General features: G+C 34.7%; 1 protein-coding gene across 3 annotated transcripts; it reads right to left on the bottom strand.

Moving 5' to 3' along the window:
• Window positions 1–4,778: 4,778 nt before the first annotated feature.
• Window positions 4,779–13,221, bottom strand: LOC100775879 (pentatricopeptide repeat-containing protein At5g16860). 3 transcript variants are annotated; one of them, XM_014767203.3, is made up of 7 exons: window positions 12,962–13,221; window positions 12,821–12,886; window positions 9,229–11,905; window positions 7,962–8,027; window positions 6,097–6,165; window positions 5,084–5,179; window positions 4,779–4,821 (listed from the first exon to the last, which is right to left on the bottom strand). In XM_014767203.3, exons 1-3 carry the CDS (start codon window positions 12,968–12,970, stop codon window positions 9,281–9,283), a joined length of 2,700 nt encoding a protein of 899 aa, XP_014622689.1. In that variant the 5' UTR covers window positions 12,971–13,221; the 3' UTR covers window positions 4,779–4,821; window positions 5,084–5,179; window positions 6,097–6,165; window positions 7,962–8,027; window positions 9,229–9,280. The 3 variants fall into 3 exon arrangements, with proteins under 3 accessions (XP_014622689.1, XP_040864845.1, XP_040864846.1); XM_041008911.1 differs by having other exon boundaries at window positions 9,229–11,869; window positions 12,962–13,209; XM_041008912.1 differs by having other exon boundaries at window positions 9,229–11,866; window positions 12,962–13,209.
• Between the last annotated feature and the right edge of the window lie 52 nt (window positions 13,222–13,273).

Below are 13,273 nucleotides of genomic sequence, written 5' to 3'. Positions count from 1 at the left end.
TTACCTTATCAACACCTTCAGGGGAGGTTTTCAAAATCTCCCATGCTTCTTTGGATGTGGTTGCTTTTGACACCAACTCGAACATAGCTTCATCCAAACCTTGATGAATGAAAGTAAGTGCTTGTTGATCCTTCTTCTTCGACTTCAACAAAGTCTCCTTCTCATTTGGTGACAAAATAGCCTCATTTTGAGGTTGGGTATAACCTTTCTCTACAATCTCCCATGCATCTTGAGAACCTAACAAGGCTTTCATGCGACGACACCAATTATCATAATTCTCTTTGGTAAGACGAGGGAATTGAAACATACTCAAGTCATTGCTTGCCATCTCTCAACTCACAAAGTGTTTCTCTCTCAACTCACAAAGTGTTTCTCTCTCAACACTCTAGAACTCAAGCTCTGATACCACTTTGTTGGAAGAAGAAGAAGATATTATTTCATTTGGCACACAAAATACAAGAGTATGATCCCCTATTTATACTAAAATAGAGTGACCACTCACATAATTTGCTTATTCAAGAATACTAAATGCTCACATAATTGCTTATTCAAGACTTTGTAACTTACAACCTTACGACTTTCATCTTCCACAATTTAAGGCTTGTTATTATTATTTTTCTAATTAATATCTAACAAGTGCAACTTATTGGAGTTGAGTTGATATTTCTTCAGTCTGCTTATTGAAATTGAAATTCAAGGCTGCATTTTTTTTCTTTCTTCTATTTAATGTTGCATTATATAGAGAACTGCATTATTTAAGACTTCAAACAAATTTAATCGTTTATATATATATTACACGAGAAGATGACTCAAGAAATGAGTCAATATGATAATTCTACAACAATTTCCTCCAATGATGCTTTTGCAAAAGTGTTGGGGAAAGATCATTGTGAACGTGTACGGTAGCTTGGGCTTAGGAGGTTTACATAGTATTGCATTTAAGCCCAACACAAAATTCTTTGGTGTAGGATGTAGTTCCTCTAGTTTTGAATCTAGTGAAAGTTCTCAATTAAAAAGGAGGAGGTTGTTAGTTTGAAGGCTAAGTTAGCGGCTTCAGAGGAAAACGTCAAAGACGTTACAAAATGTAATAATGCTTGCATATATACACATGAAGGACGTATTCCTCCGGAGTTAGGTGCTATGTTTGGCAATACAACTAATCCAAGGGTAATAATTTTATTGAAGTTTATATCTTATATAAATGTTATTAATTAATTGTGCCAAATGCATTTATTTTATCTTTCATGGGATGAAGAGAGTGGACAAGATGTACCACATGGAGGATCTTCACTAGCTAGTAATCCTGATGGTATTTAACATTATGTTGTTTAGGTTAGTCCTTTGCCTTTTGATTGTATTTAGGCAAAGTTAAAACTGCCAACAAATCCTGGAATTTAAATATTATCATCTGAAGTTGAGCCTTTTTTATTTACTATATGATGATACATTTTTGTTATGTGGATAGTGACATGCTAATAATGTGATCGAATTTCTGATTTGATGCATGGGATAACAAGGTGAAGAGATAAGAGATGAATTGCAGTGCTTTCTTAATTTAATCCTAAACTCTTGTTTTGTTTTAGTTTTAGTTTTGGATTTGGACAATGATTGAGATTGATGACACAACTTGATTAGTAGAATTTTCTTTTATGGTTTATGAAACTTCTTTTGTGGAAAATGTATGTAAAGTAAAGGGAATCACCCTAAGCGATATACCTTGATTGACAGCTAGGAAAGAAAATGATAGATGTGTCCATGATTTCATGGAATAGTTCTTGCTAATTGTTGATATTATCCCATAGTTTTTTGCTTGTTGATTTGCATCTGTTTATACTGATTTCTCTATTGGGTACATGATCATGGGTGATTTTTTTTCCTATTTTACTTATATGATTATGTTAGTAGTCATAAAAAGCAAAAAAATGAATAATAAAACTTTGCTCCCCTAGATCCACCGATTCATGGTAGTCCCTCTACATCTCAAGTCATGAACATCCAAAACCTAATTTAAACATTTTCCCTCGCAGTTCAAATTCTCATGTTCACACATGATCATTTAATTAACTTCTTATTTGTTGATTTTTTTATGAAACTAATTCAAGTGTTTAGTTTTTTACTGTCAAAAACCAAATATTGTGCATTTAAGGTATTATGTTGTTATTCTTAACTAAAATTAGCATTTCATCCATATAATTATTCTTAATTTTAGTTATAAAAATAGTGATTATTATAATAAAATTCTCATTTTGATTAAAAAACCACACCATTTTTTTAATTATTACCTGTTGTGGCAGCTAAAAGTTGTCAATAATTGTAAGTTTAAATGTTAAAAACAATGTAAATTATTACTTGCAGCGGCTAAAAGTTGTCAATAAATACAAGTTGAAAATCATTAGAAACCCAATTACCGGCAGTTTTTAGCTGCTAGTAACTTGAGGCTTTTTCTAATGATTTTTTAAGGATCAATACCATCGGCTATTTGAAATCCATCAAAAGCTGTTTGTGACAAGCGTTGTTTTGACAACTTTTTAGTTGTAAGAAATGTCATTTGTAGTGATTTTTAGCCGCCACACTCTGCATTTTTAGTTGATCCTGAATTTGTACAATGCATTATTGTCTACTTTTCATTAACAAAATGTATATCTAAGGGTTTTAGGATTAAACTTCATGACCGTAAAATTTTTATCATATGTTGTGAAATTTCATAAATTTCTATTACAATTTAAATGAAATCAATTATACTCGTGGTATAACAGTTAGTAATTTCATTTTGGAATAAGTGAGCTGCTATATTTATTGGAATAAAAGAGGAAAAACAATGTTACAAATTCCAGTTTCAACTATTGAAATCAGTTAACATAGATTTTGTGTATCTCAATTATTTTTATAGATTTTAATTGTTCTTTCTAGCTAAATCAATTTTTTTTCTTGAATTTCATGTTCCTTTTAACAGAATTAGTTTCTTTGATGTTTGCTTCCCCGGCTACTGTCAAATTAGGGAAATTTATACGTAAAAGAACACATTTCACATTTTTTTAACATTGTTATATAATGTTATAATTGAATGATGATAATATATAAAACAATATAATCCATTGATAGTATTTTACATCAAATTTTTCATTTTAACACACCCATAAGTATTAAAAAAATTCCTAATTCAATCACACATACACTATTATTTATTCCCACTACAAGAGATAAGACATTTTAAGTCAGTTATATAATATCATTTATGACAATTTTCACCCGTCATAAACGATTGCATCGTAAAAATACAGAGCCTATACAAAACCAATTTAAACATATGAGAAACTATCTAAAATAGTTAATTGAATAATCATCTTAAAATGTGACTGCTTGTTAAAACAGTCATACAAATAACTATTTTAGATAGTCATTACTATATCTGTCTTTTTAAAACAATTGTTTGAATAACCGTTGTAGGAAGTCAATAATGTTGCACACTTACTAAGACGGGTGACTTAATAACCGCCTTAGTAAGTCTGTCTTTTCTAATTCTGGTTATTTGAATAACTGCCTTATTTTATATATCATTCTAAAACGGTCTACTATGTAACCCTTTTAGAATATTTTTTTGCAATTGTCATAGCTTTAAATGTACATTCACGTGATACTTCCAATGTTGAACAGGAGCACATGATTTTACTCCCAAATTTGAAAATGCAAGTGAAATAAAACATCAAACAACACACAATTTAGCTAATTGTAATGTATCCATGGTTTTTGAACAAAAAAAATATATATAGTTTTGGGACTTGTAAACATCAGTCAGCAATGAATTTAAGGTACGTAGCAATTAGGTGTTTAAAAATTACAAGGTTTTAAGTAACGTATATATAAGATGATATACCAGTTTTAATGACCCATATCATCGACGGTAAACAGCAAAAGATAATCAATCTTGTAGTAAGGTTCATTTTCTTCATATATCACAGCCAAGCACATCAAATGTAATTGGAAGAGGGCAACGGTCTTGTTTGGCGAATTTATTATGTTTGAGCCGCAGTTTTTTGTGGTTCTCGATTTTTTCTAGCTTTAGCTGCTGCACGTTTTTCTTCTGATCTTTGCCTTGCCATAGCAATGTTTTTCACAATTTTTGCATGTGTCTGCGCTCTCATTTGCTCAACTTTGGCCTAAAATGCATATAGTTTTAATCAAAGGCAAGGGAGTAGTAAAGACTTTAACTAAAGTATTTCTAAAGCTATACATTGGAGTTTATTTTGTTGATTCAAACTAATTGTATTCATGATGTTTCTGACATCTTTAATGAAGAGAGAAAGTTTATATTATTTTATTTGAATCCTTCACCACAGCGTGTTTAATATACAAATAATCTTAAGGAAGAGACAATGATAAATATAAGAATGCTTAATGGAGAAATCTTACATTGGTTTATAAGTATACTAATGTTAAAAGTCCATGCATGCATGACTAAAAAATAAAAGTTTATGTCATGTTATGATTTATAAATTAATTAGTATGATTTTTTAACCAGATAATATTGTCTGTCCTATTTGTCTCACCCCTAATTTTTTATCTAAGAGAAGCAGGTGGGAAAAATAAAAGAGGAAATGTAGCTCCTCAAAGTACTAATAAACACTATTGCATGAATCTGGCTATTCCACTATCCTAGACATTAATTCCTAAGAATATAAACAGTTTCCAACAATCTTCATAACATCTGGTATGTCATCTAAGTTACCAAGTAGAGAACTCACTATCAATTCCATAAACATTGCGCCAGAAGTCAACACTGTCACTGTATCTGTCCGTATGTGTGACAGGAGCCATGTACAACTGGAGAAAAGTACACCAAGGATTAGCATTTTTTATAAGATACCAAAAGGTCAAATCATTATTAAAGATAAACTAAATCGAGTAATTATTGAACCCTCAAACACATTCAAGCAATTCTAGGATCCATGCATAAGGAATCATAAATCCAATTTTGAAGCCATAATAGGCCGGGCTTGTACAAGACAAAATAACCTTTTAGGAGTATTCCCTATAGTATAAACAATTATATATCAGTATTTAAGCAAAAATAAATAAGACATACCGTTGCACTTGAAGGAAGAATAAGACCACCAAGTTTGAGCCAACGATCTCTAGCATTAATAACACTTCCAAGCATGCTCTACAAGAAAAGAAAAATCTTCAAACCAATACAAATCATAAGTGGATTTACTGTTAGAAGCCGGGAAATTGAAGTTCATGCTGATGTCTAAGTATCATTTAAACAGGAGCAGACTTGTGTTGGAAATGAAGCAGTCATCCTTCCCCAACCCCAACCCCAACCCCAACCATAAAATAAAAAGGAAAAGAATGAAAGAAAGACAGTATATCAATAAATTACAAGCATTGTTTTTTACATCTCCATGGATATTAGATGGTAACCATGGAGATATTATACCTTGACTTTTTCTTTGACAAATCTAACCACTAATTTGAAATCAAATGAAAACTTCCAAAGTTTAAAAAAACGGACTGAACCAGCTACTGGAAAATCAGTGAAGCAGTCAAATGTATAGTCCATTCAGGTCAATAGATGTACACTAATCTAGAGCTAAAAATAGGAGAGAATTGAGAGATATTCTCCTCTTAATTGGCAAGAGATTAAAAAGGAAAGAATATACAGGAGATCCTGAAATAATGAAAAGAATATTCTCCTAGCTGTATAGCAAGACATCGGCTACAATGGAAAAATTTGTTAAGTAATGTTGCTTAACTCTAAGCAACTCATTTAAGCACCCGCATTAGAGATGCTCTAATATGTCAACTATCACAGTCCAGTTGATTACATGTCCACTATTTTTGCACTCCAACAATGTTTTTCTGTGAGCGTGTTTGTGTTAAATCAAACGAGTCATAGCCAGATTTATCTTTTCAAAAGCAGTGATATAGAATTAGTTTGTTTTTATCCTAATTTCAATTTATTTAAGTTATCAAACTATCAGTCACCTTGAAAGCTAATTTATGGTTTTGCTCTGCTGATCTCATGAAATTTTATTTTAGTTTTCAATATTAAAAAATATACATTAATCGAACAATCAGAAAAATCCTAATAAGCACCTCATATAGAAGCATATAGCTCATCCATTCTGAAATTATAACATCCACCTCTTCATCAATTTCAACATCCTGCACAAAAAGCATAACCTGAGGTGAATATTAAACTATACAGCTTGTTCTTAGTAGTGAACATAAAGTTGAAAAAGGAAAAACTATAAAAATTTCAAAGCAGAATTTGCTAAATGCCTAAAAGTAATATATATTAAACCTAAAAAAATATGATATTTTGTTAGAGAGAAAGAGAAGAAACTACAGTGAGAGGTGGATTTATCTGATACAACCTTGGAGGACCACACCAAAACAGCCAGCCAATAATAGCCATTGTGGTAGGAGAACCCAAGGCCATGTAAACCCCACATATTACATTTCCCATGGGATGATGATAAAATATGATGAAAAGAAAAAGGCTAGGTAACTCATAATGGCTATATATGTAATCACCACGTCATACTTTTGAAGTGGGATGGTGATAAAAGGAAGATAAAAACCTAAGCAAATCATGAACTGGGGTAGTGAAAATATACATAGAGAAGTGGCTCTCGTGACTCAAATAAATAGAGCTTCAATTTTTTGATACAACTCTTTTGAAGAGTTTCACACTCACAAACATTATCTGTTGGATTAGACTTAAGTTTAATTTAACTGTCGAGAGTCCAATTTCTCTTTTTCTCTTATTAAATTTTCAAATTTTGTTTGAAGACCTTTACCACATAAGTTTATTCTTTTTTTATCAAGGAGTACATTTTTATTTCAAGGATAGAGGGGCTAGATGTACTGAACCCAACCACTTCATGTAAAATCTAAACAGCATTTGCTTTTCAAGTTTATTGATCATAATGAGCGTGGATTATTCACCTACATTGTTTTGTAATACTTGATCAACATTAGAGTTATTTGCTTAGTATAATATAGATTGAGAGGTGAAACTACATCTCAGCATTATATAACACATTTCATAAATTAATTGGACAATAAAGAGATGCTGACATGATTGACCCTTAGTAGTCAATGGCACGCTACAGCATAGTAGCAACTCGGAACGGCCCTAGGCTGTTATTGGATTCAAATAGCAGAAGTTTTCACAAGTAGTTGTTGCAGCCACAATAGCGGCTTTTCACATGTTATGGCAGTGCTACCTTGATATAGCTTCAAATGTCCCGTTTTAATCCTGAAACAATGATGTTTAGGGCTTTTGGGGCTAAAAATTCTTTTCCCCAACTTTCTAACCCATTTTATGTTTCAGAGACATAGATAGCATTTGAAGCCCTTCTTCCTTGAACACTTCACATCAAAGGGTTTTTTGAACATAATAGAATTTGGAAGAGGGGAAGAGGAAAAAACGCTTATGGAAGAAGACAATCGAAGGGGATTCAAAGAGCATGACGCGAACTGGCAGAAAACAATGAAAGAGACAGAGAGGAAAAATTGAAAGATGCTTCTGCAGTAGGAAGAGGCCAGGGCTGGGGTTTGGATGGGAAAAAGTTTAAAATATTTAAATAGAAAAATTAGTTTTGGAAAGAGGATCAACACATTGTTAAGGAAAAAAGCCCAAAATATATTAACCTAAAATAATGATTAAAGTTATTAAAATATAAGAAAAATTAATTTAAAGTAATTATATATATGTGTGCCTAGATATTGTAAATTTTAAAAAATCAAAAAATTATATTAATAGATACTAATTAATATTGTAAAACACATTACAAATTTAAATAATATACCAAAATGAAATATACCCCGACATATGATATGCTACATAACATGCACCCATACACATACTGAAGAATACCATGCACTAAGTAACTATGGTATAAAGTATAGCATCTATGAAAAATGAAAACCATATATTGGTCAAAGGAGTCTACCTCAACTCGCCCATGCAATACAACAACGACATCAGACAAGTTATTTGCTTTCACGACTTCATTTGCCTGCTTGCAAAAAAAAAATAGCTAGTTGAAACCAAGTAGGTCAAGGTAAAAAAAAAGTGCTACTTAACCAACTTATTCACAATTCAAAATTCATAACCTCAACCTTTAAACTTATAGAACAACTACATAACTCTTTGCTCTCTAAATCCCACAAAAAGAAAAGATGAAATTAAACAAAACAAGAGCAACCACTAAATTGTCCAAGACAGAAGAGATGAAAAAAAGAATATGTAGACACACTGATAATCAATGTACAACTGGTATTACAATTTACAAAATTTAAAATGTTGAGCAAAGTAACATAATTCACTAAGCAAGAAAAATTTATAGGAAAAAAAAATTATTACAAATTACAATGCTTTATAGGTAAGGGAAACAAAAAAGGCCTAATGAGAATTCTCTCAGTCTTTCAAATAGAAACAGATCATATGACAACCATCATTCATATTTTCAAGGAAAAAAATATTCAAAAAATGAGCTATTATATTTCACAATCTCAGGAAAAATGATTGACATGAGAGAACGGGGATCAATTGAAGTTAAGCATTGGATTGCTATTTGATCTATTGTCGATGAGTACTCTTCATACTACTGTAAATCATAATTATGATTCACAATATTGTTGCATGGCTATTGTAGATTACATATACAGTATGAGCCACTGATGCTACAGTGGCATGAATTGTATTCATACAAATGATACAATAGCCCAAATATTGCATTCATGTTATATCTTCAACAAACACTGGATAAGATAATATTACACAATCCATTGGGTTATACAAAACCATATAGAGCTCAATCTAGCATGGAAGCCAATCCCATAGATAGCTTAACTTATTCTTTTCTACTCAGCAACCCTTCTCCTATCCAATCTTATTATGTTTGATGTGCTGATTAGGGCCCAAAGTTGTGTGCTTTAGTAAAAAAGAGATTGATGTAGTTAAATACGATTAATTAGTTTCTTTAGTTAATGTGTGAATCGATTTTTTCTTATATCCAAGAGCGGAGGAGTATGTTACAAACAAGGATCTAATTATAAAGATATTTTTGTGTGTACATGGGCAATAATGAGATTTGAATCTAAGCCTCCTTGCGAAAGCTCTACTTAAATCCCCTACTAGTACTAGCAGGTTCCTTCTAGTTATAAAGAAAATTGTATATTTGTAACGAGTGTCGTAAAATAAGATAATTGCCTTACCTCTCTCATAGCAAAAATGTCATAAATTAAATGGAAACGATAAATTCCATTGTCACCAGTATCCTTTGCATGAGCAGGATCCATTTTTGAAATGATGGAAGCGACTTGAATCTCTCAGTATGATTTCATGTTCAATAATCTTGGATATGTAGGTAATAGCACTGTGGCAATCACCACAGATGCGTAAATTCTTGGTTATTCGAATAGGTGCACGTGGATGTAATGTTAGGATGCCATAGGCAAGAGCCAACTTCTCACTATGTTCAAAAAGCAGGTCACCCTTTTCTTCATCATCTACATCATGAAGAGCAAAGCTTGTCTGAGGAACATACCCAATGGCTTTAATGCGTTGAATCAAGTCTGCAAGTGTTTCATATATCTGCTGAGACTGTGGGTGAGATCTGTCTCCCACATAAAAGGTTGCAACACCTTTCCTTCCTTGTATCCAGCTGCAACCAGGTCTCTTCTTGATTCCAGTCCGTTTCATCGTATATCTAATCCTAGCCACATCTTTCCAGCGTCTGGCATTAGCATATATGTTTGAAAGCAATGTGTATGACCCGTCATTTCCAGATTCCAATTCTAACAAACGGTTTGCAGCAAATTCCCCAAGTTCCACGTTTGAATGTAACCGACAAGCACTAAGTAAGGCCACCCAAACTACTGGGGTTGGTTCCATAGGCATTTCATTTATGAGCTTCATAGCTTCACCTAAACGACCAGCGCGACCCCAGAGATCAACCATGCAAGCATAATGCTCTGGTCCAGGATCTACCCCAAAATCCTTGCTCATTCTATTAAAGAAATTGATTCCATGATCCACCATTCCTGAGTGACTACAAGCATAAAGCACAACCAGAAAGGTTATGCCATCAGGCACCAGAGGCACTTTCCTCATCTCATCAAAAACACGGAGAGCATCTTCACCACGTCCATGCATGCCATACCCGGTCATTAAAGATGTCCAAGAGACGGCATTTCTCTGTGGCATGTTGTCAAAAACAATTTGAGCGGTATCTACATCTCCAGATTTGGAATACATGTCTATAAGACAATTAGCCACAAATAGCATAACAGAACCATAGAAATTGCGTAACACATAAGCATGAACTTGCCTACCAAACCTCAGTGCTGCCAAACGAGCACAGGCCACAAGGGCACATGATAAAGTAAAATCATTAGGCTTTATAGACTTGTCCATTTTGAACATTCCGGAGAAAAGTTGAAGAGCATTATTAGCATCACCATGTTGGGCATACCCACCAATCATCACAGTCCAGGTAACCACGTCCCTGTCTTTTGGCGATACTGAATCAAACATTTTTCGAGCCACTTCTGTGCTTTGGCATTTAGCATACATGTCAATGAGACCATTAATCACCTTCAAATCATCGGCCCCAGGATCAGGTCCATCTAAGTTGAGAATAAATTTGATGGCGTAACAATGAGTTTCTTTCCCATGAAGCAGTGCTCCAACAGACACACAAGCCGAAAGTAAGGAGACGAGAGTGACCACATTCGGACGAGAACCACAGTCGCACATCTGCCTAAACACATCCAGAGCCTCACAACCTTGCCCTCTCTGTGCATACCCAGTGATAACAGCTGTCCATGTCACAACATCTAACTCAATATTTTCCTCCGTCATCCTCTCAAACAAAGAAAGAGCGTGTTCCAATCTGCCAGCTTGAGAATAGCCGGTGACCATGGCATTCCAAGAAACAACATCTTTAAACTTCATCCTCTGGAAAACCTTATTTGCTTCCTCCATCTTGCCACACTTGGCATACATATCAACCACTGCATTTCCCACGAAAACATCATCCACCAATCCGCTTCTAATAGAAAACCCATGAACCTGTCTTCCGCGCAGTGAGGCAGCCAGGGAAGCACAAGCAGGAAGTATGTTAACGAGGCTGATAACGTCCGGGGACATCAAATGACGTGTAGTCATTTTATGAAACAATGCGAGAGCAGTATTTGCATCGGAAGCCCACATATAAGCAGACACAACAGAATTCCAAGAAACCAAGTCCTGAATGCCTCGGTGACACAAATCATCGAACATGTTGTGTGCGTGACGGAGAGCGCCACACTTTCCATACATGGAGACCACGGCATTACAGACAAATACGTTAGAGGCAAAGCCAGATCGTGAAACAGTAGCATGGAGGGAAGCACCGAGGGAGAGAGAGGAAAGGTTGGCACAAGCTTTGAAGACAAAAGGGAAGGTGTAGTGGTCAGGGGTCCAGCCAAGTGATTTCATCTGACGGTAGAGAGTGAAAACGTCACGAGGGCTTCCGAGATGAAGGGCGCGCCTTATGAGTTGGTTCCACCAGAAAACCGATGAAGGGGACGGCGGGAGGCGCTCCAGAAGCAGAATCGCATACGCAGTAGAATTGGAAGCTATGTATGTGCCGATGAGGTTTGTCGCCAAATGGAAAAGAAGACCTTGCATGATGCTTTGCTGATGCAACAGTTTCGCATGGGCTAAGGAGTTGCATTCTTTCAGAGCTGTGATTGGGATTGTAGCACACGACAAGAGGCGTGTATTGGTGAATTGAGACTGCAACAGCTTCGACTTTATTGGAAAGCAGCGTAGAAGCATGCTAATGCTACAACGGTAACGGTGGTGCAACTGCTGCAGCACAGAGACAAAAACAATTCTGATAGCAGGCTGCTACGTCCAGAGCCCAACAATCAATCCAAAAGAAATTAACAAAACAAGCAAATTATGCATGAGATATCAATGGTTAGATCTGTATCCAAGATACAGCATATGTATATGTTACACAAGTATCATTAATTTGTTGACTGTACAATAACACAACCCCCAACAAGAAGCCCTCCACATGGATTCAGTCAGCCACCAACTGACCTACTTCAATTGAAAAAAGTCCTCTCTTTAGGACAAGAGTTGTAATAACAATTAAGTATAAAATAGAGGTATCATATTTTTGCAATTATAATGATTATTGATTTATTGTATTTCAAGAATTCCCAAATAAAATACAGAAAATTCACATTTAACAGTTATGATAAGTAGATCTTAATTTTTTTAAAAAAAATACCTATTTTTAATGAAATGTGAAAATAAGGTTAATTGAGTGTGTGGATAGGAATTAACCTCCCACTCATCAAAAAGTGTACTTTAGGATGAAAAAGACTAGGGCAGCAGGGCATTAGAGGCACATGAGCACAAAGAAGGAAACATGGGTTGGGATCAGTTTGAGAGAGTGTCCATTTATAAAGATTGGTCAAGTTGGGTTTAGAGACAAAGTATTAAGTACTCAAAAACACAATTTTGTTGAACCACTGAATTCTGTCCCTTAATCTTTCTATAGCCATTTATATAGAGGCTGAAGTCTAGTTTTGACCAAGGTTTTGCATTCATGTATGTACCATATTAGGATGAGGGTTCTATAACTCCTATCAGCTACAGGGATCCAAAAGAAAAAAAGAAAAAAGGTGTTATTTCTCTTCCATCAACAAATCGAAGTGAGCATTTGCATTTGCAGAAACTCCAGTAAAAAAATATGAAATTGCATGCAAAAGTGAACAGATGAAATTATATGCGTGGTGGAAAAATTACTTTGCCTGCAATGGAACTCTGATGCTGCATGATTGCATCCCTGTAAGTTTCCGTACGCACACGATCCTGCAGGGCAGAGAGCATTAATTAATTAATGGAAAATAGAGTAAATGAAAAAAGAAAAGAAGGAAGGTAAGTTACCTTGATCATCTCTTGGTGGATGCCAAGGTGAGCGTAAGAATGGTAATAGGCGACGTCGAAATCAGTCCAAGGAGGTCGATGTTGCGGTTGGTGCTGGTCGTAAACCCTAACGGAGGAAGTGGAGGCACGTGACCTGCGAGTGCCACGACGGACTCGCTCTCTGTGACTGTAACCCACCCCCTGCCCCTGCTGATAGCCGTTACTATGATTTCTCCTGAGGAAACATCTTCGTTCACCCTTTCTACAACTGCGCCACTCAACTACATACATACATATATATATATATATATATATATATATAAATTATTATTC

This window comes from Glycine max, chromosome 14, assembly GCF_000004515.6.
Source record: "Glycine max cultivar Williams 82 chromosome 14, Glycine_max_v4.0, whole genome shotgun sequence".
Taxonomy (NCBI): domain Eukaryota; kingdom Viridiplantae; phylum Streptophyta; class Magnoliopsida; order Fabales; family Fabaceae; genus Glycine; species Glycine max.
The sequence above is the reverse complement of the archived record's forward strand: the minus strand, read 5'-3'. Positions and strand labels throughout refer to the sequence as shown.

Bases quoted from the DNA above. Each gene is read 5' to 3' on its own strand.
- LOC100775879 (XM_014767203.3), bottom strand. The intron at 11,906-12,820 runs GTAATTTTTCCA...TGGACGTAGCAG, and splicing joins AGAGTTCCATTGCAGGCAAA to CCTGCTATCAGAATTGTTTT.